This window comes from Notothenia rossii (assembly GCF_949606895.1).
Source record: "Notothenia rossii genome assembly, chromosome: 9".
In the NCBI taxonomy this organism is placed as follows: Eukaryota; Metazoa; Chordata; class Actinopteri; order Perciformes; family Nototheniidae; genus Notothenia; species Notothenia rossii.
The window spans coordinates 53,726,266-53,752,134 of record NC_136907.1 but is presented as its reverse complement, the minus strand read 5'-3'; the positions used below and the strand labels follow the sequence as shown (position 1 = coordinate 53,752,134).

General features: G+C 41.4%; 2 protein-coding genes across 5 annotated transcripts in view; one reads left to right on the top strand and one right to left on the bottom strand.

Annotated features, from left to right (window-relative positions):
* LOC307018307 (uncharacterized protein) overlaps positions 1-25,869 on the bottom strand; it is a 48,067-nt gene that overhangs the window by 7,456 nt on the left and 14,742 nt on the right. The window lies entirely within an intron of this gene.
* On the top strand, positions 718-5,451 carry LOC307018577 (uncharacterized protein). 2 transcript variants are annotated; one of them, XM_079648884.1, is made up of 6 exons: positions 718-1,635; positions 2,283-2,448; positions 2,604-2,945; positions 3,567-3,702; positions 3,913-4,020; positions 4,938-5,451. In XM_079648884.1, exons 1-3 carry the CDS (start codon positions 1,506-1,508, stop codon positions 2,899-2,901), a joined length of 594 nt encoding a protein of 197 aa, XP_079505010.1. In that variant the 5' UTR covers positions 718-1,505; the 3' UTR covers positions 2,902-2,945; positions 3,567-3,702; positions 3,913-4,020; positions 4,938-5,451. The 2 variants fall into 2 exon arrangements, with proteins under 2 accessions (XP_079505010.1, XP_079505009.1); XM_079648883.1 differs by having other exon boundaries at positions 3,913-4,149.

Below are 25,869 nucleotides of genomic sequence, written 5' to 3'. Positions count from 1 at the left end.
AATTGTGCATTATTCCAGATTCAGGGGACTAAGTATTAATTTGCCTTTGAATATAATAAATATATCAATCAATATATCAATATAACCTGCCTTCATTGTTTTTTTTAAATAAAATGGCATTACCCTTTTCCTTAAACCTCTGGAGTGTGAAGTGAAGGTATTTTCTCAATTTTTAGATGTCTCCTTAAATCCACTTTTAAATGTACTTCTTATAACATGGCATGGTGTTACATGTCAAAATGTTCAGTAGTCTCTGGTGTTGCTAGAAATGCAAATTCACTCACCTTAGAGCACTGTCTTATGAGAAACCTAGCTTAGAAATCCGATTTTTGGAAAACTTCAAAACTGTTGTGAAACACATATGTACTCATGTCATCAATTTTTTTTGGTGTTTCAGATTTTGTTCACCAAAGTCTTTGGTTCACAAAAGTAGTGAAATATATCAATTACACCATAAGCCTATATAAAAGTGTTGTTCATGTCTAAAATGAAAATGTGTAAATTATAATTTAGAGTAAAATATTTCCATCCCTCTACTTTCACCACAGAAAAGTTACATCAGGACTGAATAATGACTTCATATTCCATACCAAGGTTTATGTGATGTGTACAAATACAAATTCAGCATTTCAACTTTATTTTTCAACCAACTATTTATGTTAACATATGAAACTAAAATCTCAATATTTCCAATATCAGAACTTTTTCAACCAACTATTCATTATAAATGTAAAGACAGGGGGTCTTTGTCCATGGTCTTTGTCTGTCTTCCAAGACAGTGGGTTTGGCTGCTGTGTAGGTGGGGCTGATGGTGCATGGCCTGCTGGTGGCTGTGTCGGAGGGAGGTAGGTGGGATTGTCCCGGGTTGATGCTGGGATTGTCCCGGGTTGATGCTGGTGGCTGGATGGGAGGTACGTGTGCTAGGCGAGACTTCTTTGCCGTCTTGGTGTGTGGTGCGCGACGGGAGATGTAGGTCATTGACTGGTTTCAGGCAAAAAAAAAGTGTTACTTCACAGTTTTACGACACATTTCTATTTTTTTGACTTGCAAAATTATCTTTTAAATTGACAAAAATCATATGTGTAATTTGTGGTTCAATTCAAACGGGATCGAAAGATAATCTTTCTCTCTCCATTGACTTCAATACATACCTTTTCCGAAATAAGGTCCCATGGAGCTCAACCGGAAAGGGAGGGACTTCGCCTCTCTATAAGCATGCAGCAGCAGTAGCAGCAGGCGGAAAAATGTCCACGAGAAACTTCATCTTGCGTTGCAAAAGGACAATAAATGACTGCACAAGACTTCTCCAAACAGATGATGCCGGTCATGCCGTGTTACAATCCACAGTAACGAGGTAAGGGCCAAGCCTATCGCTACTACCAACACAAAGGAATGTAGTTTGTTTTTGCATGTAACCTAAACTGAGGTTGTGTGAGATCTTTCACACTTACAAATTCTGTCTTCTCCCCTATTTCACCAAACCGTTTACTGGCAGGTTAGAAACTATGGAAAGGAGCCTCGAGTGGTCACGGGGCAGGCTAATTAACGTCCCTACAGCTGATCTTTTACTTCAGGACCTTCGGGAATATATACTTGAAGTCCGGAGATCTTGGCCTACCACACCCGCACAACAAGGTAGGTCGATGTGATAATTGTTCACTTTAGCATAGGCTTTCGTTGATAAACCAGTGCTAGTATTGTTGAGTACTAAGTGTCCAACAGGCCAATACATTTTAAAGTAATTATTTGTTTTAAATATGGGTAATACCAATATAAACACCTTTTTTAATCTGTAGTTGCCAGCTATTAATTACAACATTCTGGTGAGACGCTCTGAGTCTCGAGTTGTCCACTTAAAACTGTACTCCAAATTCCACCTTTATATCCTGCCACAGTAGAGGAGACGCTATTCCCCCTCCCCCGTCGAGGGCAGTCTGGCCATCTGTAGTACACCACGTATCATCAAACGTGTGAATGAGGACATTGAAAGGGTGCCAGAGGGGGAGTCTCTGTCTTCAGGGTTGGAAGACACAGACTGCAACTATGTATCTCTATGCCCATACACATTTATGCTTTTGTTCTTACTGTATACTACAACTATAGTGTATTGCATGTCCACTGGTTTAATGCCAAACTGCATTTCATTTTTTTTAAAAGTATCTTTAGGCTGGGCAATGACAATAAAATAGACGCATTGTGTGCGTTTCTGGCACAACGGCATAAATGCGTTGCTTTTACAACAATGACAATAAATGTAATCTAATGTTTTGCTGTTGTTGCAGGTCATTCTGGCTACCATGCCCCACTCATTTTGTTGGGTGGTCGAGGTCCCCCACAATTCAGCATTTCCAGAGAGCAACTCTCTTTTTTGAGGAGCTGTGGTTTTACAGCAACAAAGATGGCACAGATATTAAAAGTATCTCTGCGCACAGTGAGATGGCGATTGAGGTATGTAGCAATGTCTTCAACATTGGAAGTGCCATCTTGTCTCAATTTATTGTAAACATCCCAAGGAGGGGTTGTAGCCATGTTACACTATGCATGTTGTAAAGTAAATCTGAATACCGTAGGTCTCATATATTTAAAACATGTTTATTTTTCAGGCAGTTCCACATGCTGCGCTCTGGGACATACTCCACCATCTCAGATGCTACACTAGACGACCTCATCAAGGAGATAGTGGCTGGGAATAACCAGATTGGCCCTGAATCTGTCAGGGCACAGCTGCAGGCCCAGCAGATGTGGATACAGAGACGCAGAGTGCGGGACAGCATGAGGCGGATAGACCCAGAAGCAGCTTCACTGGACATGTCCTCTCAAGCTACAGAAGACAACTCCAAAACAGTGGAGGATCTGCAGAAGCAACTGCAGGAGTTAAGAGTCCAGCGAGAGTTTTGCTAACAGAGGTTTGCTGGCTCCGACGACAACATCCGATTCTATACAAGGTAATGTTTTGGCTAAATTCTATCCAAGTTTTTGAGATGGGTTAGCTTATAAAGAATCCTGTTTACCTGCCGTGTGACCGCTGACTATATGCATGCAGTGTTGGAATAAGTACTCAACTTAACTGAAGTATAAGTACAAATACTATGGTTTTAAAATACTCCTGAACTGAACATGTAGAATCATAAATCCTGTGTTTTCATATATAAAAAGTAACTAGAAACTATGAAGGTTAACTAAATGTGGTGGAGTAAAACATATTAATACTAACAACATACTGATAATATTTTACTACAAGTGGAAATCTTCAAAACCTTACCAAAGTAAAAGTATGTCAATATCCACTGCGTTTCCCCCAGTTGCACACGTAAGAATGAAGAGTAAACGTAGTCATTGTGTGTAAAATGTTCCCTGTATGTTTTAGATTATTATTACTGCTGCTAATGTAGTTGCTACATTTTACTGCTGTAGATTACTATACCTGCACCTAGTGCCTTCTTACTCAGTCTATTTGAATTGTAATGTATTATAGCAAACAAGAGGAAAGCATTAGCCCATGTGTTACAGTTAACACGATTGTATTTACTGTCAATTAATGACTGACATGTGTCTTTTGTGTACAGATTCCCGAGCTATAACCACCTGATGGCCTTCTGGTTTTTAATTGAGCCTTCAATTCATTAAATGGTTTGTGTTACTAGAGCGATATCAACTGCCAAGAGTAATGAAGAAGTGGTTACAAACGCACGTCCATCAACGGTAGGTTACGTTTCTTTTAACACACAATCTAAACATAAACTGAAGGGGAAATGTCTCTCCGACATTTCATTGCTTTTGTGTAGGCTAAAAGGCTAAAGTACTCAATCCTTTTTGAATACATCAGAGAACTAAAACAACTTAATGTTTTTCCCATAGTGTGCTACACTCATGACATTAATATAGTAACCTTTTTTTGTTTTTATCTTCCAGAGACAGCTGCTTCAGCCAATTGACGAGTTCTTCCTTTTTCTATGCTTCCTGTCGGTGGGTTTGAAAGAGAGGGACCTTGCAAACCGCTTCAACGTACACCAGTCCACTGTGAGCCGCATCATTGCAACATGGACAAGTTTTCTTACAACTTTATTGGGGTCACAGTGCATCTGGCTTACACCTGCAGAAGTTCAAGCCCACCTCCCAGAGGCATTCAAAGATTTCCCAGACACACAGGTGATCCTGGATTGCACAGAGCTGAGGTGTCAAACACCATCCTCACTCCTCCTCCAAAGTGAAATGTATTCTACATAGAAATCTCACTGCACCATGAAAGCCCTGGTTGGCATAGCCCCACATGGCGCAGTGACATTTGTTTCCAGTCTGTATGGTGGTTCTGTCAGCGACAAGGAGATTTTCAAACAATCTGGAATAGCTGCGTTGTTGACTGAAAACATAGCAGTGATGGTAGATAAGAGCTTCCTGATCAGCGATTGCTGCAAATGCAAGGTGTACTGCCCACCTTTTCTGTCAAAGCAGAAGCAAATGCCAGCCTATGAGGTGAGGGAGACACAGGCCATTGCCAGACTGAGGGTTCATGTAGAGCGTGTCATTAGGAGGATAAAAGAGAACAAACTTTTTGATGGTGAATCCCACATAGGTATTGTTTGTATTCTTATCGATAGTCATGAACTTTCTCTTGTGACAAAATAGACTCTCCGTTAGTAAACGTTTACTCTGTGTAAAAGTGATTTCTGTGTGTAAAAGTGAGGTAACATGTGTAGATGAATAACATCAACTTGTATTCGTCCCACACATACACACCTATAGATGTAGTTATATTTGTGTCTGTGACTTTATACTGAATGGGAAATAACTGGAAAATACCTGTGTAAGAGAGAGACTCCTGTCCCGCCTCTCCATTTTATTTTTAGTTGTGCATTGTTATTTGTGCTTTAGAAACATTCCACTTGAACTTTATTTGAATGGACTTAGTAGTAATTATTGTCCTATATTTCTTTCAGATTTCACAGCTGCCTGGGCCTAGGAGAAAGAACCTCCATCTGTGCCTGCACCAAGGTCAAGATCTACCGTTGCTCAAGGGCCTTCACCAGAGCCATCACCACCGAGGACCAAAGGACCAGCATCACTACAGCGGCCTCCATCTGTCCCTGCCACAAGATTAAGATACACCTCGGTACAAAGGCCTCCACCACAGCCATCGCGATCAACCCAGCCAGCAAAGAAGTCTCGCCTAGCAGACGTACCTCCAATCCAGCCACCAGCATCAACCCGGGACAATCACACCTACCTCCCTCCCACACAGCCACCAGCAGCCCATGCACCATCACCCCCACCTACACAGCAGCCAGACCCACTGTCTTGGAAGACAGACAAAGACCATGGACAAAGACCCCCTGTCTTTACATTTATAATGAATAGTTGGTTGAAAAAGTTCTGATATTGGAAATATTGAGATTTTACAGTTTCATATGTTAACATAAATAGTTGGTTGAAAAATAAAGTTGAAATGCTGAATTTGTATTTGTAAACATCACATAAACCTTGGTATGGAATATGAAGTCATTATTCAGTCCTGATGTAACTTTTCTGTGGTGAAAGTAGAGGGATGGAAATATTTTACTCTAAATTATAATTTACACATTTTCATTTTAGACATGAACAACACATTTATATAGGCTTATAGTGTAATTGATATATTTCACTACTTTTGTGAACCAAAGACTTTGGTGAACAAAATCTGAAACACCAAAAAAAATGGATGACATGAGTACATATGTGTTTCACAACAGTTTTGAAGTTTTCCAAAAATCGGATTTCTAAGCTAGGTTTCTCATAAGACAGTGCTCTAAGGTGAGTGAATTTGCATTTCTAGCAACACCAGAGACTACTGAACATTTTGACATGTAACACCATGCCATGTTATAAGAAGTACATTTAAAAGTGGATTTAAGGAGACATCTAAAAATTGAGAAAATACCTTCACTTCACACTCCAGAGGTTTAAGGAAAAGGGTAATGCCATTTTATTTAAAAAAACAATGAAGGCAGGTTATATTGATATATTGATTGATATATTTATTATATTCAAAGGCAAATTAATACTTAGTCCCCTGAATCTGGAATAATGCACAATTTACAGCACAGCCTCACCATGTCAGGAACTTTTCATCTACAGATTGTTTTGGTCTGGCTTTACCCTTCACTGATTGGTTACAGACACTTTGAACTTATTGGCTAAGGAAATCAGAAGAAGGGCCTCATTATCATATAAAAAACCGCGCGAACATTCGCACGTATATTGGCCCGTTTTTTCGCGCGAACATACGGACCTCCCCGTTTTTTCGCGCGTTTTTTCGCGCGAAAAAACGGACCTCCCCGTATGTTCGCGCGTTTTTTCACCCCCGTATTATGGCACTTTTGGCTTTCCATAGCAGGAAGGCATGCACGCAACGCAGCCCCGCTCTCTTTATCTCCAGATGACATTCTGCCGCTTTCCTCCGTGGTGCAGTGCTGATGGTTTCACCACGGAGGAAAGCACTTCACTAATTGCAGTACCCATAAGGAGCTGTACAAATGCCGCAGTTTTTGCGTGGCTGTGTATTTAGTTGAAAGCCCAGTGGCGATCTGCTCATCTCTCATCGACATAATATGCTACAAAGGGGCGGACTGTGTGTTGAACTTTCCTGTCGGCTCCCAGACCGTAGTCGAGGAGGGCAGAAGCAACAAGCTTCAGGTTCAATAACCCACTTTAGAGAGAGGCGAGCTCTTCTTGGGAGGCCGTTGCATTTATTTAGCTGTTCTTCTGTTTCACAAAAGACCTCTGTTTTTCTGCTTCCTCGTTTCACTTCCAGAAACATACACACGTTCTCTCCATAGGTTCTCTCACTGTCGCTCTACCATCCACACCACAAGCACAAGCCACACCCCTCTTTCTCTCTCTCTCTTAAAGGGACAGCGATCTCATCTCACTCTGCATGACCCTAATATCATAACATGTGTGCTCTGGAGAATCACAGAACGGACGATCGTCCTTATTATTATGCCGTTTAAACCAATTATTTAAATGTGTTTGTTAAATTCGGCATCATGTGAGTTGCGCTGACACGCTGCTTCCCCGCAGCTAGGCTCCCCCGCCCTCCTGCTGATAGTTGACGAGCGTCAAGCTCCTCACCCCCCCCCCCCCCCCTTGATAATTCTCGATCGTTGGCACGCTGATAACAATTATTTTTTTAAATGGCACTTCATATCATAAAGGTTGCCGACCCCTGATGTAGAGCAAACTACTCCAGTAAGACCAATATCAGTGAGCAACAAGTTGCAAATGTTGAAAGTGAGAGCATACCTGCATCAGTCTCTTCAAGAAGACTGAGTAGGGTTGATACATTATCGTTTGACATACGAAGAGATTGTTTCATTTGTGGGAGGGCCAGATCAAGACCAGAACCTCTGACAGCCATTATGACTGGTACAGGTAAGAGTACCCGAGACAAGGTCCTTCATGCAGCATCAGAAAGGCTTGATGAAGTTGTACATCTTCGGCTGCTCTCATATCTGGATCTCTTTGCATATGATGCCAAATATCATAGAAGCTGCCTTAAACACTATATCTCTAAACTAAATATAGCAGCTGCCAGACGAAAAAAAGAATCAGAACAGCAGACCAGTATCTATGAAAAAGCTTTTATTAAGCTCACTGAACTCATTGACAAAACTGTTTTCTCAAAATAAATGAAAGTGACGACCCTCAACTCCTTGGCTGGGAGGTTTGATGGCATACTGAAGACACTGAGGTCTGGGGAAGAAGATGAGACGGTCCAACGCACTAAATACAGCTCCTGGAAACTGAAGGAAAAGCTCTTACTGCATTACAAGCACAGGCTGGTATTTGTAGAACGAGCTGGAAAGTCTGATTTGGTATGCTCTGAAAGTGTGCCCATGGGATTGGCAATGAGAGCTGTACAACTCGAAGACAAGCTAGAAGAGACAACAGCTTCTACAGCAGACTGTGAGACACAACAGCAAAGTCAAGGTCTCTCTGACAGGCAAATACTACATAGAGCTGCAGACATATTGAGAAAGAGCATGGAGCAGGTTGACCATGACCATAAATCATATGTCAGCATTGATCGACTATCACGTCTACATTGCAGCAACTATGTACCAAACAATGTTTATGACTTTGTGAACTGGTGTGTTGATTCAAATGCTCACAGAAATTGCGAGACCTGTGATGAGGAACCAGCTTTGAAGGACAATCTGCGTGTCATTGCAATCTGCCATGATCTCATTGCACAGTGCCGTCACATCCATACGCCAATCACACTGGGACTTGCCATTTTGATTCATCATCAATTTGGCAGTAAGTCACTCATCAATGAACTCAGTGCAATCGGGCAATGTGTTTCCTATACAGAGGTTCGACAGTTCCTCACATCTGTGGCAGCAGACCAGATATCAAGGACAGAGAGTGGTGTCTACATCCCAACTGGCCTCAATGGAGTCACTGAACATGCAATTGTTGATGCAGCCATCGATAACTTTGATCAGAATGAGGATATACCATGTACCAAAGAGGCCATGTCTCCACTGCATATGAATGTCTAGCACGAGTCCCAGAGAGGTCTCTCTCAACCTTGAACACAGCTGACTTGAATGGAGAGAAACTTCACAGGTATGTTTGGATTATTTGAATTTGTATTCATTCCGTTTTCATGTGTATAGTCACAGTACAAATTAATTAGTGGGGGTGTTCAATATGAATACTTGGTGAGGTTTAGTGTTCTGAGTTGATATTTAATGCATATGATAACAGGCTTATCTTATTATTTCTGGTTACAGATATATCAAACCTCCAAAGCGACCAGAACCGCCCGAACTTCCCAAACCTGAGATACTACACATAAACACAGCAGTCTCCAAAGCAGCAGAAGGCAGAGACCTGGTATGTAAGCTGGCCCGAAACCAGAGCGAGAATCAACAGCATATTCCTGCGTGGTCTGCATTCAATGCCTTCACATCAGACACACCTTGTCCAGTAGTCAGTGTACTATACATGCCCTTCATAAGAGAATCGCCCTCAGATTTGTCCACCATCTATACAGCTATGATACAGCTTGTACAGCTAGCTGAAGAACTGGGACAACACCATGTGCTTGTGACTGCAGACCTTGCAATTTATAGCAAAGCGCAACAGATATTGTGGAACAAACCAGAGCTCTTAAAACGGAAGATCACAATGAGACTAGGAGGTATGCATATAACAATGGCTTACCTTGCAAGCATTGGAAAGCTCTATGGTGATGGCGGACTGTTTGACATACTCACTGAGTCAGACGTGTATGCAGAGGGCACAGCCCGACAGTTGCTTCAGGGGAAGCAGCTGGCAAGAGGAATAAGGAGCATAAAGCTAGCCTCTGAGGCTCTGTTCAGGCTCTTCTGGAAAGCCATGCAATCATGGCTTGAAAAGAAAGGCAAATGTGCAATAACTAGAGCACAAGAGCAACTCCTACAAGATGTACAGCATGCATTTCATGGTAATGACAAGGCCACTGCTCAACAGCTTATCGGTGAGGTGGAGACGGAACTAACTGGGATCCAGAACATTATCCAGACTTTCATAGTTGAAGGGGCTAAGCAATCAGCAACTTTTGGATATTGGTTAATGTTCCTCAAGGGTGCTGATCTGTTGCTAAGGATCCTTCGTTCAGAACGTGAAGCAGACTTTCAACTTCACCTGAATAGCATGTGTGAAGTCATCCCTTGGTTAAGAGCTGCTGGAAGAACCAATTATGCCAAGTACATGCCGGTCTACGTTGCAGAAATGAAAGCTCTTGAACATGAACAACCAGAAGCATACACATTCATGCAAGAAGGTGGATTTGTTGTCCGCCGATCAGAGGATCACAGCTTCAACTGTGTGGCGACTGATCAGGCACTGGAGCAAACCATTAACCGAGAAGGCAAGAGTCAGGGTGAAGTTGTTGACTTCACATTGCGAAAGGCAGCTCTCACAAGATGGTTGATGACAAGGCATGTGACCACAGCATACGTGGATGCCATGAAAGACCTTTGTGACACTGATGCAAAGGGCCCAAAAGCACACAAAGAACATGGAGCCTCTAGAATGGAGAGAGATTAGGGAGACATACAAAAGATAATGGAAGCTGTGGAGTAGAAGCAGAACCCCTTTGACCTTGATAGTATCCCTGAGGAACTGATCAATATTGCAAGTGGTCAGGTTGCATCTGAGAAAGTTGCAAAAGAGCTGTCAAGTTTCCTCCAAGATGGTGCTGAGCAGAATGCCATCTTTATTGAACAACGCCTGGCAAAATCCAAAAAAACTAAGAGCTTCTGGGATCCTGAGAAAAGAAAACAGTGTGCAACCTTCAAAGACATGAAAACATCAGGTGGAGTCAGTACTAGAAAGGTTCACATGGACTCAGATGTGCTCTTTCGAAGATTACTTGCTGTATCCAAGCAAAGAGAGGTATCCATGGAGACTGTGATGTCTCATGAACTTGCTGCTGTCCCCCCCTCTTTGTTTTATGATGATGGAAGCATGAGAAAGACAACAAAAGCCGACCTTGCTAAAAAATTGGAGTCAGTAGTTGAAGAGACACAGCAGTTGCCTAATGTTGCTGAACCATCTGCATACATCATCGATGGCATGGCTCTTCTACAGAGTCTCCCTGACTCAGGCTTTCAGACATTCAATGACCTGGGTGAGTGTGTCTGGAAGAAGATCACAACACTAATGGAAAAGGAAAACAACAACTGTGTTGCTCTAGTGTTTGATAGATATGATCATCCACACTCAATCAAAGACCTGGAAAGGCAAAGAAGAGGCACCATCCAAGCAAGCAGATCTACACATGTCATCACAGGCAAAGCCAAAGTTCCTAACTACAGGAAATACCTCAAGGTCAGTGGTAACAAGGCTGCTTTATGCAGCTTTGTAAGCAACGACATAGCCAATACAGGGCCCAAGAGAATCTCCTCAGAGAACACAGTCATTTTGGCAGGTGGCTTTGAAAATGGTGAGGAGGTCAAAGTGGTCAGCAAGTCAGGTGTTGACAACTTGACAGATCTGTATAGTGACCAGGAGGAGGCTGACACCAGATTGGTATTAAATGCAATACATCTAGCAGAGTCTCATTCTCGGGTCATCATCAGATGTGATGATACCGACGTACTGGTTTTGCTTGTGTATTATTCCAGCAAAGGAATGTTTGGATCCTCAACGGTGTTCATGCACTCTGGACATGGCCCAAGGGAGAGGTTTGTCCCAGTCTGTGCCATCGCAAAGAAGCTTGGTGCAGCATTTTGTGCATGTCTACCCGCATGCCACGCCCTCACAGGTTGTGATACCACAAGCAGCGTGTACAGAATTGGGAAGGCTACTGTGTTTACAAGACTTAAGACCCATCTGAGTGACTTAAATGAGATGGCCAGTTTTGGACTTTCTGGAAGTCTGGAGGAGGCTATTCCTGTGTCAAGAAAGTATGCCCTCCTTCTGTATGGCCAAAAGAAAAGGGAGCATGGCCGTCCTTGCACCACCTTGGATGAGCTGAGGTACACACTAGCATCTACAACAGATTCATCAGCTGCAAATCTAGCCCCAACAGAAGATGCCTTCCAGCAACATGTATTAAGAGCCATGTACCAGACCGCAGTGTGGTGTCACAGCCATGTGGCCAAGCCTCATCTCTGGAACCCAGTTGGTAGAGGGTGGAGGCTCAGAGAAGATGGGTCTATTGAACCAGTGATGTTCGTCAAAGAACCTGCAACTAAAGAAGTCAGAGACATCACCCAACTATACTGTAAGGACGGAAAGTGCAATGATAGGCTTTCCCCACTATATAGTTAGTTTGATAGGTTTATTTTTCCGCTACTTGCTTGCCCCCCCCCCCCCCCCCCCTAACCTGTCTGCCTCTTTTCCCCTACTCCCCCCCCTACCCGACTTGTAAAGCGACCTTGGGTTTCGTGAAAGGCGCTATATAAATATTATGTATTATTATTACTATTATTATTAATGATAGCAGCAAATGCCAATGTCTTTCAGTAGGCTTGACCTGCACAGAGTTTTGCTCTTGCTCTGACTGCCCAAATGTGAGCCATGTTGTTTTTGATGACAATGTGGATGAGTGATAGAGATGTGTTTATATGCATGTATCCCCCGGCCCCCACTAGCTTAAGTTTACTTAAGTTTAGATAAGAACATTTAATTTGAATACTAAAGTTTGTTAATCCAAAAACCTGTTTCCTTGTCTCTGTGTCTCACCTTCTAGTCCCTGGCACATTTTGGCTGCAGCTGGGCATAACATTGTATAAAGACACCATAAACGTTTAGTGACATAACTCCATGAGTATGTAAGCTACCTTTACACAATTAGTATTGCTGGATTCAGTAGAACCACACCTTTTCAACAAGCCCTTGTGTGTGTTGCTATGGCAATCCATGTCAGGGTCACTACAAAGTAAAGAGATCATTCTACATAGATTTACATTTCCGCCTATTGTAGGTATGTGTTCAAATGACTGTATCTCCAATTTACATTAAGATATTGACATTCAGTCTTTTCTATAATGCAGAGGGATGTCCTGACCTCAGGTATGCCAAGTTTTAAACCTATCAAACCTTCCATTGGCAATCTACATGAGTTGTTATGCCTCAACCCCCAGACGGCCAGGCTTTATTTTTAGTTTGGGGTGTCTAACTTTATATATCAATTTCACCACTTTTGCAGTAAAATATTTTTATACAACAATCCATTTCATGTATGGGAGGCCTTAGAGATGAGGAAAAAGTAAGTTGTGTTTTGTCCTAACTCCGGAAGGGGTAACTCAAAATGTTGGGGCCATTTTCATTAGCCTAAACGTTTATGTAGCATTACTTTATTTTCGAAATTATGACATTTCATAACGGGATAAAATCAAAGTGAAGGGCCTGCTGCTGCTGCTGAATGCATGGGGCTGGAAAAAGTTTTAATAGTTATTACATCGTTTCAGATAATACATAATAATGATAATTCATTCTATTTAGGGGCGCCTTTCAAAGCACCCAAGGACACCTTACAATTCATAACATATTCCAAGGAAAGGTTTTAAGACAGTACAAAGAATGCAGTCCGGGTGATGTTTTTTATGTCGGGTGCAGATGAGAGGGAGCTGTCCAGAATGACACCAAGATGTTGTGTTTGAGTTCTTGATAAGCCATTAAAACAGTAAAATAAGTGTCTCCTGTTCACCAAAACATACCCATCTGTTATGGAAAAATAAAGTATTCTAAAAGTAATCTGAATATGTTACTTTTTTAAGACACGTAACTGTAACTGTATTCTGATTACTTTCAGAGCATGTATTCAGTCAACAACTTCAAAATTCTGGGCTATATAAAAATCGCTGGCCCGCGATAGTGTCTATTGGATACATTTTGGCCCTTGGACAAATGTAGTTGGTGATCCCTGACATAGAGCATACAGTATGCTCGAATACTAGAATTATTGGTGCCACTATCTTGTTGCGTGCACTATAGGTGGTGACCCTGTCCACCATCTCTACCTGAAAGTGGAGCAAGTTTCAACAAGATTCCTTTTCCGTCATTTTCACCACAGCTTAGCGCGAATGCAGTTGCCATCTGTCATGGATTAGATGTGCAGTAACAGAGAGGTTACAGCAAATGGTGTTCAGTGGTCTCCAGTCAGCACAATACATGTAGCTTTTGCCATTTACTCCCGTTTTCTTTGCCTTTTCACAGTGGGGTGAAATTGTGAGAGGAAGAGAGATTTGTCTTAATTTAAAGCTCTATGGAAGAATTAATCGCGAGCGTTAACGCGTCCACATATTATGACTTACTTGAAAATATAAAGTGACCGAAGTTGCACCAATGACAATACAAACTGTAAATGGCAAATAGGCAGTGGTATTGCAACTCTTTTTTTTTAATCAAAGACAGGGTTTTCACGCTTCAGTGATATTACAGTCTTTTTTTGTATGGTGGTCTACCAGGGGCCAGATTGGTTTAAGTCTGGTAGGACGAAAAGACTTATCCACTTAACATGTGTTCTTCTTTGTCTCGTTATTTTCTTCTTCTGCAATGTTCCTCTTTTGCTTATGTTCAAGCTTCCACCTCATTCTCCATTCTCTTATTTCTCCCTCTTACTTTGGTCTCCCCCCCTGTCTCCCTCCATCTCCCATATCCTTTTTTTTCTTCCATTTCCCCTCTCCTCAAGTCCGCCCCCCTTCTTGGCTGTGCACCTCGTTCCGCCCTTCACTCTCATGTCCCTTCTTCTTTTGCTCTCGCTTCTCATCTATCTCCTTCCCCTTTATTTTTCTTTGTTCATCTTGTCTTTACCATAGGGTCCGGCCAGCTCAGCGGAGTAATTTAGCAGCCAGTGAGTTCTGCGCCAAATCACTTACTATAGACATACCAGCGGCAACATGAGCGATTTCCCACCGGGACAGCAGACATTCTAATCACATCCTCAGGGACTCCTCAGGGCAGCGAGAGGAATAACAGACAGGTGGTGAAAAAGAGGTAGAAGAAGCCAATTAGGTAAATAGGTAGGGACAAAGAAAACCCTGATGTAGCTTTATTCGGCCAAGAAGGAAGCGGGACATCCACAGTTGACGTTTGAGTGGTTGAAAGGGTTTCTTCAGATATTCCTCTTTGCCAATTTTAGTACTGGCACACAAATTATACAGTTACTCAATATTTAACATGTGTATTCGAATTGGATTGTATTTCAAAATGAAAAACTAGGACACTTACTGTATTGGAAGAAATCTTGGTCTTTGCCAGTTAAAGAGTCCGGACCACCTCCCCAACACTTTAAACTTTGTAATCTTTCTTGGAGCCGTGTAATTCAGATTCGGAAGAAGTCGCTGGATGCAAAATAACTTAATTTCGTCAATGATAAAAAACAATGTCTGAGCAGACTCCGGAATCGGAATTTGCCTTTTTATAGTTAAAGAATCCTTTTTTCTCATTGTTTGACCTTGGCAAAAGACAATGTTCCAACTCCAATTACAATTAATTTATAAAAACATGTTTTCTTCCACACTCGCCAAAACCTCCATATCAATAAACACACTTTCCACAAACTTTCCACTGTCATTCCTTTCTTTATTCTGAATTTGTTTTTCATTTAAAATCCAAAGCCTAATTTATGTCAGATAAAACATGGTGAAATGTATCTTCCTTTTATGGCTGTTGACAGTAACAGTATTTTCTGATGTATGGAGTGATACAAAGAGATATCCATCAGTCCCTCTGCAAAAACATTTGACACTTACGTTTCACAAAATGAAACAAGAATTGTGAACTTGGCTTTATTAAGCTTTCAGATTTCTGCTCCTCCACCTGTGTCCTCCTCGTACTCATGCAAATGAACATACAGCATATATAAGCGGTCCTGCAGGGGGTTGGGGGGTACTGAAAATGGATGTCCACCAAGCAGAGGGTCGGTGATTTTATCCCAGGCCCTTGCAGTCACATCGAAGATGGCAAGATATTTGACACCATATTGCTTCCATAGGTATTTCTACGATATTGTAGTGTTTCTAAGTTGCTTTAATAAAAGCTTAATTTAAATTTAATGTGAATTTATATATTGTACGTGGTTTGATTTCCCTTGATGGAAGGCAAAGGTAATCACCTCAGTCAGCGCTGTCTGCCGCGTTAGGAGAAAATACTTATGTCCCCTTTTTTCCCCCAGGTACCTGCCTGATTTTAGCGTCATGAATACAAGGACTGAGAGCTATCAGAGGGCCCCTTGTTCAAAATGATTCTGGATTTAGCTGTGACAGCTCGGGTGACTGATAGGAGGACACTATTAAGAGGTGAGGAGCTGTGTAAATACTCTGCTCATTATAAAACGCTAAGCTGCAGACCCGCCGTGTTTTGACCATACAAAACAGCAACCCAGTCTCACGGCCTTTCGTGTTATGGAAAATCGTGTTCACAAACACGATTTCCCCCTTTTTTTCGTGTCACACAGAACGATTTTAAAATGTTAGTATGTTTCGTGCCTGCAGCACGTCTTTTTGTCCGTTCGGGACTTGGAAGACCGGAAGCTGTGGGGTTCATAAAAACATGTTCTTACTCAATATCAAGCCACGATAACATTTTTTGTTTTAAATCGCATAATGTCGGACTTTTTTTGTCGTCTGTGAGGAAAAGAAATGGGGCTCAGAGCCTCAGGATACTGAAATCTGTTATTCTTTTCTAAATAACACACTGTTATTTACTCACCAATAACACACAATTATCCTTGTTTTTGTTTATTTGTTTGATTCCATAATCTCTGTCTTTTTTGGCGCCCGTCAGGAACTGAATTTCAAAATAAAAATAACCGGAAACAGCCGTATAGAGTGGCGAAGTCACGCCCACTTACTTCCGCATCATGGGACCTTATTCCGAAAAAATAATACATTGAAGTCAATGGAGAGAGGAAACTTATCTTTTGATCCCGTTTGAATTGTGCCATGAATTACACATATGTTGTTTGTCAATCTTAAAAAATCATTTCCATGTCAAAAAATTCAAAGTTTGTCTTAAAACTGTTGAAATATAAGACTATGAAAAATACGCAACAAGAAAGATTACAAATCCCAGAGTCGCGTAAGTGCTGTCATAACTGATGTATTCCCTCCAGATAGCTAAAAATACATTTACTTTACTTTACTTACTTAGACAAGATGCCTATGTGCTTTGTACCAGGTTGTTATCATACCAGTAATAGTACCTCTTGCTCGTTCTCGAAGAGCAACTAAAACAAAACACGAGAGTGTACCTTGTTAGCTAATGTTAGTTAGCTCACATTAACGTTACACATTACACTCGTGTTATTCACCAAAACCTTGTAAAGCCGGTCCCGCATGCTGGCTCTTACGGAACCGACTAACTCCCCTTTTTCGTATGTACAGCTCTCAACATGCCCAGACTTGTAGTGATTTTCACCTCTTTTAATACTTTTCGCCTCATTCTGAAAGAAAGAGGTGAAATGTACCAACGTGACGGCCATCTTGGTGTTGGTGACATGTGCAAGACCAGAGTTGTAGTTCATTGAGCGCAGGGCTCGACATTAAGGACTGCCCGATGGCCCGGGGCCATCTAGTATTTAGCTCGGGAAATGAAGCCTCACCTGCTGGTTGCCCGATCGGGCAGTCTATTATGCCAGTATCATGCAGCTCGCGGATCAGTAATGAGTGACCTGACAGTAAAACTAAACATATCTATAACTAGTTTCGGTAGTTTGAGAGGTAATTAAAATAGCTACGTGTGATATTCTAACCTGAAGTGTGTGTTTTGTCCGCTCACCGCTGCATGTGATCATGCAGAGCTGCGTGGCGACTCGTCAGCAGCAGCTGATCTCTCTCTCCAGTCAGATTAGACTTCACTCGCGTTTATGTCCATATCGATCAGATCCAGCTAGTTCTAGATAATGATATGACTACCTGCTTATTAAAAGACACCTAAACAATAAGTGTCGCTATGCAACTGGGTGAGGCCTGTTAGAAATTAAAATCAATGTTTTAATGGGGAAATGTAGTTTAAACATGCCGTCACTTTTAATGCAGTTTTACACTGAAAAACCAGAAATTCTTGTGCACAACCAGCTGTTAAGCTTTATTCTGAAACTCTTTCATCTCCGGTTGGCAGTTAGCATGTGGTAAATTGACAATTTCCTAAAGAGGTGAATTTAGTAGCGAAATGATATGGAGTGGTGCAAACCGAAGCCTACTGATTTAACACTACAACTATAGATGTCGAGATACTACCATGCTGAATATTAAATGAAGGTACAGTTTATTTGAATACATTATTGTTTACAGACGAGAGTAGCATGTGACAACATCCGGAATGACCGGAAACCAAACGAGCCGAGAAGTATTTTTTAGAGTATTGATTACAGCGTTTAGAATGTGTTACATGAAAAGTGATGAAAGAGAATATGAGGAGAAAAGGCGTGTTAAGCATATATTGAATGTGAAAAGAACCAATCCTCTGTTTAAATGCAACAACGGACATTGGAGACGAGGCGAGCCGGCTGGCGGGGAGGAGCCAGCAGAGGATATATAACAGCACTGGAGGAGAGATCGGCCTCTTCTCTTCCCTAACGAGGAGCGGATCACAGCTGTTTGTCTGACTGAACAATATCATGCTTGTGACAAACCCGCGCCTTTTTTAATTAAAGTACCCAATTGAACTTTCACAGAGACTCCATTTAGTCTCCTTTTAAAGCTTCTCACCTGGACGGGAGAATAACGAACACAGTTTACAATTTGGTGGGCTCCCCGACGTGATCCCGCTGACCGAGGAGAGAAAACCAACCGGCTGTTTCCTGGAGACGCTTGCAGCCATTCGACACACAAGAGCTCAAATCAATCGGTACGAAGATGCCTGTTATGACAAAGATTCTTCACTAGTTAAACTAGGCAATGTTAGATTTGTGTGTTTGACGGCAGCCGGCGGATCCTGAAAATAGCTGTGCATTTTAATGTTAAAACAACCCAAATTGATAAAATAATCACTCTAAAACCACGAGGCGTTGTTTTGTCACAAGCAGGGTGAGTTCACACTTTCTTTTGTTCCATTAACCCTGCATGCTATTAACCATGTGTGGGTGTTGAATTTTAAATATAAATGTGTGTGGACATTGTACTTCGGATAGGTGCCTTGCTGTTTTCACGTAGGTGTCTCTTGTTACGCTCGTAGTTAGTTAGCCTATGACGTAAGGGTATATAGCCCATTTGACGATTTTTGTTAAGATCTGGAGACATAGCGAATCGGTTAAGGGCCGAGTAAGTGAAAACCAGCAGGGCATAGCGAATTAACTCAGGGTTAAGTAACCGAAGTCAGTGCTTTAAAGAAAGTCCTTTTCAAGAAAAGGCTTGGTTAAGGTCTAAGCCTTTATCAGTGGTTAAAACTGTTCTGTTTTTAAACAAGATATTGCAGGTGGGTTACGGTAATCGGAATTACAACAGCAGTGCAGTAATAAGACGACGGTCTATTATTAGTTGCTGATAGGTCTCCATATTGGTCCCGGTTTGGCGTGTCCAAATAGCAACAGTTAACCAATAGTCGACTATAAAGTCAAATATTACGTGAACAGGTTTATAGCTAGTGCGTAAGGGTTCCTAACTTAAAGCCCATTTTTTTCATAGTAAACTCGATAGAAATGTTGTTATTTTAAACTAAGTGTTGTTTTGGTTTGGATTTCAGGGTTTATAATACCACACGAGTGGTTTACTTTGTTACGGTTCGTTTAAAGATCACCTCGCCATTGTTTAAACTCCCACCTGAGAGCCACATGGACAAATCTCTTTGTCTACAGGTCAGAGTGCGAAATAATCGGGTGCCATCTTGTTTACACCCCACATGTGGAAAAACAAAGACAGGGCAATCGCCATTTCGTGAAATGCAAATTCAAAGCACTCCTTTCTTTGTTCTTATACAGCTGGTTTCACTCCAATCAGGCATTTTCCTGACCTCCATCTTGTGAAGAACAAATAATACTTCTTGTCACAGTTGGAACTAGAAGGCTGAATCAATTTTGGGATATTAAAGGGAAGGATTGTTGTATTTTCAAAGTTTTGAAGTATTGCTGCTGGCAAAAGTGTATTGGCGGATTATTGATGTAATTCTGCTGGCAAATGTGTTTTGGCGGTTTTTGAAATATTCCTGGTTGCAAATGTGTTTTGGCGGTTATGTGCTGTGTTGTTTAACCATAGTGTAATGTTCTTCCTATTTTAAAGATATTTTTAAGGAAAATAAGTTTCTCCTTGTTAAAAACAAGTCAGTTTTGCAACAGCTATTCCCTAGTGGATTAAGCTAGGAAATTAAAATAGAGCACTCTGGTGGTAGTACAGAATTATTACACAAATAGAAGAAACACCATAACATTGTGAAGTATAATTTTAAGTGTTATAAGTAAACATAAGCTTGATCGCCAGAATAGAATTGCAAAGTGGTTTCTAATTATAAGATGAGAAACTTCACATAATAACATAACCTAGACTGTAGAATATTCAAACACCACTTTATTGAAGCTAACACAAGTTGAGACATTTGCATAATTTCATACATTTCGGTATGCACTGTACACAGGAGATTTGGATTTGAACCATATTCATATTTCAAAGTCAAAATCATACACGGTACAACTTTATTTTAACATTTCATATTTTAATTTTGCATAATTTTTATATATTAATTAACTTTATTAATATTTTACCTAAAACTTAAAAAAAAAAAAATCTCTAACTTTAAAAATAAATAAATAATAATAATAAAACCTTGAGCAACTACAAAGAAAAGATTTAAAGTTTGGACGAACAGCAACGAAGGTGCTAGTCAGAAGATTAGTGCTACATCTTTGATAAGTTAATAAATAATTAGAGAACATGTCACCAAAACAAACTAAGTTGAGACTAGACGCAGAGCCAGGTTCAACAGCAGATATCAAGGGAAGGATAAAAATCAGATCAGATGCTATAACAGTTCCAAATCTTAGACAAAACACATGGAACCACATAGAGAAACTGTTGGAACAGTGGCAAACGAGAGGACTGTTTCCAGCAGATGATCAGCCTGGACCAACGAAAGCCCATAGAAAAGCTGTAGTTGAACATGAGAATGCTGAATACCTACAACAGGAAAAAGCATGGATCAAAGCCGGACAACCCCCTTGGTATGGACCTGCTAAAAGCGCTATAAACAGAGCTGAAAAAGGAATATCTACAGTTACAAGTCTGGTACTCCATCTAAAATATGTCAGCCAAGAATCAACGAACAGCATGTATGTGGCTCAAGGAGCAGAGCTCACAGCAAAGGAAGATAAGAAAGAAAAGACAGAAGAAGCTCCAGTAATTCAACCTTCAAAGCTCCTTCCAAGCCAGACAGATGCGCTTCCTCCCTACATGACAGAAGAATACAGTTTCTTTCAACCCCCAATACAAGCTCCAACTCTAGGTGTTTTAGGAGGAGTATTGGAGTTGGACGGTCTCCCCACAGCTACACGTGTCAAAGACTTGGAGTATGAGGTAAGACTACTATCTGGTGAGCTCAACAGAAGATTGGAAGAACTAGGCATAAGAATGGAAGAGGAGCTCAACAGAAAGATGGAAGAACTCGGCAGAAGAATGGAAGAGGAGCTCAACAGAAAGATGGAAGACCTCAGCAAAAGGATGGAAGCACAACTCAAGAGAAGAGAAGGCGAAGGTTCTCCAGACACCACAACCGTAACTGAAGCTGGAAGACTCAAGAACTGCTCAACACTCATGCTACCGCTGATAGCGGCTGGAGAAGGAGGATTGAAATACCAATCATGGACTCACAGAGACATGGAAGCATTAGCGGCAAAACTACCTCCACTTACAGAAGGAGGTCAGAAGTGGGTGAATGATCTGGAGAAATACACAGTCCAAGACCACCTGTGCTTGGGAGACATGAGGGCACTGCTTGGACGGATAGAAGGAAGACTAGAGGCAAGAGCAGTGGATTCCAAGGCCAAATGCAACAACTCTCCAGATTACATTTTCTTCAACAAAGTCAGGTCGAGGTATTGGGCTGCCATTCGTCAAATCTACCCCTACAACACAGAGTTTACATGCCCTCAACAGCCCGAGAAAAGAACTGGGGGAAGACATGTATGCCTTCCTGAAGAGATGTGAAGGAGTGTGGGAGGACTGCACTGGAGAACGACATGACGTTTCACCGTCTGTCGTAATGCTGTGGAAGAACGCGGTCATTAACGCCCTTCCCCAATCAGTGCAGGCAAGCCTGGGAGATGTGGTGGCATTAGACGCTATACCCATTGAAGAATGGAGACAACATCTCATTTACCACAATATGAAATACCAAGCAACCCAGAGGGAAAAAGACGAAGACATTAAAACATTACAACTAAGACTCTTGAAGATACAAATGGCTGAGAAAGATACCGAAGCTAATAAAAAAAAGAAAGCGACAAGGCAAATGGCAGCTACATCAGAGAAGGCAGGGCAGATTCCTCCAACAATTCAAGCTCAGGAAGAACCAGAGAATGCAGTGCAGACATCTCAAACAGTTGAATCTCAGATAGTGCCAGAGAATCAGATGGAGAACCAACAACCAGGAGGTTTCCGAGGAGGCAGAGTCAGAGGAAAAGTTCTCCGGTTCGAGGGATGATACATATGCAATCAGCTGGGCCATTGGGCTAGAGATTGTCCACAACAACAAATGAAATACCCACCACATGCACCAAACAACGGCCCACCATGCAGTTTCCATGATGACGACGGAGGCAGGGGGTCCCAGAGATGTCAAAGACGTACAGGATTTCCAAACATGAACCAAATGCCACTGACAGCCTGGTATCATCCACAACAATGAGGAAGCTTAGAGGACCGGACCATCTGGTGATGCATCTTCAGCACTAGAGTATTTTGAAATCCAGCTACATAGAGCCACATATGTCACCACAGGAGGGAGAGGTTGAATGTTATTTAAAAGATAGTGAGTAGAATATTGCATTTACACAGAGCATCCACCAATTAGAAGTAGCAGAGTAGAACATTTAGCAGACTATTTTTGTAATTATGAGAAGGAAAATACATTACGAGTGATGTTGTTCCCCCACACAGAAAACTATTGTGTCCACACAACTAGTGAGGTCAAGAAGACGGGCTTCCACCCAAAATATGCAAGGGGCGGCGATACACCTGACGTGAAGCTGTCCAGACCTGAAAACAGAAACTCGATTCTGCTGTGGTGAAGTCTGGCTACAAAGGGAGGTGTCTGATAGGGTCGCTTGTCTCAAACCAGTGAAGAAGTCAACAAGAACCCAGCTGAACTAGAGAGTGACTGTTAGCGGGAGAACAGTGACGGAGCGACAGAGACTGGCCCAACATTTTCCAGCCAGTACATAGATAGACCCTGTCAGAAGACCGGGGCTGTGTTTAAAGGGGAACTTCATTTATTGTTAGCCAGAAGTGCAGTTTTTAATCAAACAATTATGTGATTTATGGAGTCAGATTACATTTTTCTCATAATCACAATTTTATAATCGGTCTGAAGTGTCTGTTTTAAGGCATGAGCCGCAGATTAAATAACATAACACTGATGAAGAAGTTGTAGGGTTTTTACAACAGTTTCAAGAATCAGCCTTTATTTATTTATTCTTGAGTAACTTTACTGATTTATAGTGTAGTGCGTAAGGCAATATCTCATTTGAGTGAGGGGCACAAGCCCTTCATGCAGGTCACTCTCTGTGAGAATAGTTCATATTTTCCCTCCAGTTTGGAGAATGATTATTTTATCATATGTTAGTTCAGCAGTGTCAACCAATCCTCTAATCCTAGAATTATTGAGACGCATTAGCGACACCAGGGGTATTGATTTTCTCAGCAACGATGATGCATAATACCATGACAAAAGCCATTATTGTAAACTATTAGAAGTGCTAATGGAATTTTTTTTTTAAATATGCATTTATGCCATCAGAAAGCCATACATCATATGATATTTTTGTACGCCTTGTGGGTACACGGAGAATTTATATTTATTTAATGCAACGTTATGGGTTTTACATGTCCTGTTCATAATACGGTAATCATTGCAATATTAATTGAGCATTTTATGCTCAAAGGAGGGAGTGTCATGACTATACAGATATGTTGATTCGGTGACGTTGTAGTTAATAAATAATAAAATGTAGTCAACAATGGTTCTCATAACAACAAGAGGTATGCTGAAGCTTGGGCCTTCTCCAAGGAGGGAGTGGTCCAGTTTTAGATATTAGACAAATAGAAGTGCATGAATATGTCAGAACTCTGAGTAATATTATCCAAGTTTTGTCAACACAGCAGGCTAGGAAAACTACAGAGATACCAGACGAGACACCAGAAGAGACTCCTGTTCGGCCAGGTGATTGGGTGAGGGTGAAAGTTCACAAAAGACAGTGGGCTCATCCCCGGTGGACGGAAGTGTGAAAAGTTGTAACAAACTTCACACGCGCTCCGGTTTAAAGGTAAAGAAAAAGGAGCAAATTGACACCACCTCACACATTGTCACCCGTCACTGGCAACTTCCAGAACATTATTGGGAGTTAGGACTGATTTGGCAGAGCTGGAACAAAACAATAAATAGAAATAAGATAAAGATAGAAACAGCTCAAAAGACAAATTGTCTATAGATTGTACATTAATGTGAACAAATTTGTTTTTGTTTTACATCTGAAAAAGAGTCAAATTTTTTGTATATGTTATTTTTGTACTCATTATTTAAATTCTGTAAAGGACACAACCAGGGATAAAATAGAGATGATGACAAGAACAAAGCCAAACCAATTGTGGGGTCCCCTAGGGATAAGAGGCAGAATAGCATTGTTGATTGTGCTCATTACACTTGGAAACTTTCTGGTTGGAAGGGGAGTACAATATCAAGTAAAACATGGAACCATTAGTTCACTCATAGAGAATGCCCACATCACTAACAAGACTCCAGCTGTGTTTCACAGACTTTCACTTATCCCCAGAGCCAAAAGATCAGCTGAGCAACAAGAGGAGGAGTTAGAAATACTCGGTCCCAAACAAGAGGCGGTTATAATCAAGATGATTCACCCCCCTATATGCAGTTCTTGTATCAAATGATGAGATGGGTTTAAGTGATCGGGATATGTAAGTGATAGGGATTAACAGATTAGGGGAATCTCTAAATACACTGGATCCATGTTTTAGTCTGTACCAGAAACACCCCCTGTTAAGTTTATGAACAACCGACCGGTGACCTGAGTAGAATTATTGAAAATGATTACAGTTGAAACAGGCTACTAACCCACAAGTACAGCTTTGTACGTACAAACTCTATGAACAAAATTTCCCAGCAGATAGTGGCGACATTGCAGATATGTCCAGTCACAAAAGTTACTTATGTTCTAAATAACAGTGAGATTTAAAGTGATGGAGAAAATATGGAGACGTTCTTTTATAGTGTGTGAAATATGTGGTGCTTGAAACATCTAGGTATTTAAATTTATGGAAGAAAGTGGTTTCCTGAAAGAGTTAATTGGAGTAAACATGTTACAGTGGGTGAAAACAATGTTTAGGGATTTGGTACAATTATTAGAAGACATTAACTGGGCTTAGATGACATTTAACATCAAAGATAGTATGGTTAGGAAAATAGAGTGGGAAAGATTGGATTTATTTTACCTCAGTTTGTTAGAATTAACTATAGATAATGCGTCCCGAGATCTCTCGATCTTTCTCTCTCTCTCTCTCTCTCTCTCTCTCTCTCTCCGCCTGTCAGAACGCTACGACCCCAACTTCCAAGCAGACAAAAGACCTCACCACGGAAGACTCCTCCTTCTCCATCGAACAGACAGGGCGAACCAGAGCTGAACCAACAATGACAAGACTTTATCCAGAACCATCTCCACCTGAGGAATCCAGAACTACAGGTGACATAAAAAGGCACACTCTCATCGGTCCCCCACAGGACATGAACTTCCAAGCTGAGCCACAAGATTTGGACACAAGAGCAGAGTGTGGGACATGAGAGCAGAATACGCCCTCCATGCAACAAAGTAGAGACTGTAAAGGAGGAGATGAAATGCAAAGCAGATGGGTCACTGAAGAGAGTTACAGCGGAAGGATCCAAGAGCGGATAGACTGAGGAGAAGGTGGACGGAGGAGAGGAAAGGACGGAGGAGTTGGCATGGTCCGGCAGAACGTGAGGGGGTCGTGGCTTGACAACCAGAGGGGGAGAGAAGGAAAACGGGAGTGAGTGAGTTTACACATAAACACAATTATTCACCAGCGAGAAATACGTAAAGAAAAAGATTTATTAGCCATGAATTAATCAATTGGTGAATTTATAAAGAAAGAAAGAGGAAACTATTAAATAACCCTAAAAACACACTGAGGGTAGAACATATTATTCAATCTTTTC

Excerpts from the sequence above, each read along its gene's own strand:
- LOC307018577 (XM_079648884.1), top strand. The coding sequence starts at position 1,506 with ATGGAAAGGAGCCTCGAGTGGTCACGGGGCAGGCTAATTAACGTCCCT. Across the intron at positions 1,636-2,282 it reads TACCACACCCGCACAACAAG|GTCATTCTGGCTACCATGCC; the intron begins GTAGGTCGATGT and ends CTGTTGTTGCAG. Across the intron at positions 2,449-2,603 it reads ACAGTGAGATGGCGATTGAG|GCAGTTCCACATGCTGCGCT; the intron begins GTATGTAGCAAT and ends TTTATTTTTCAG.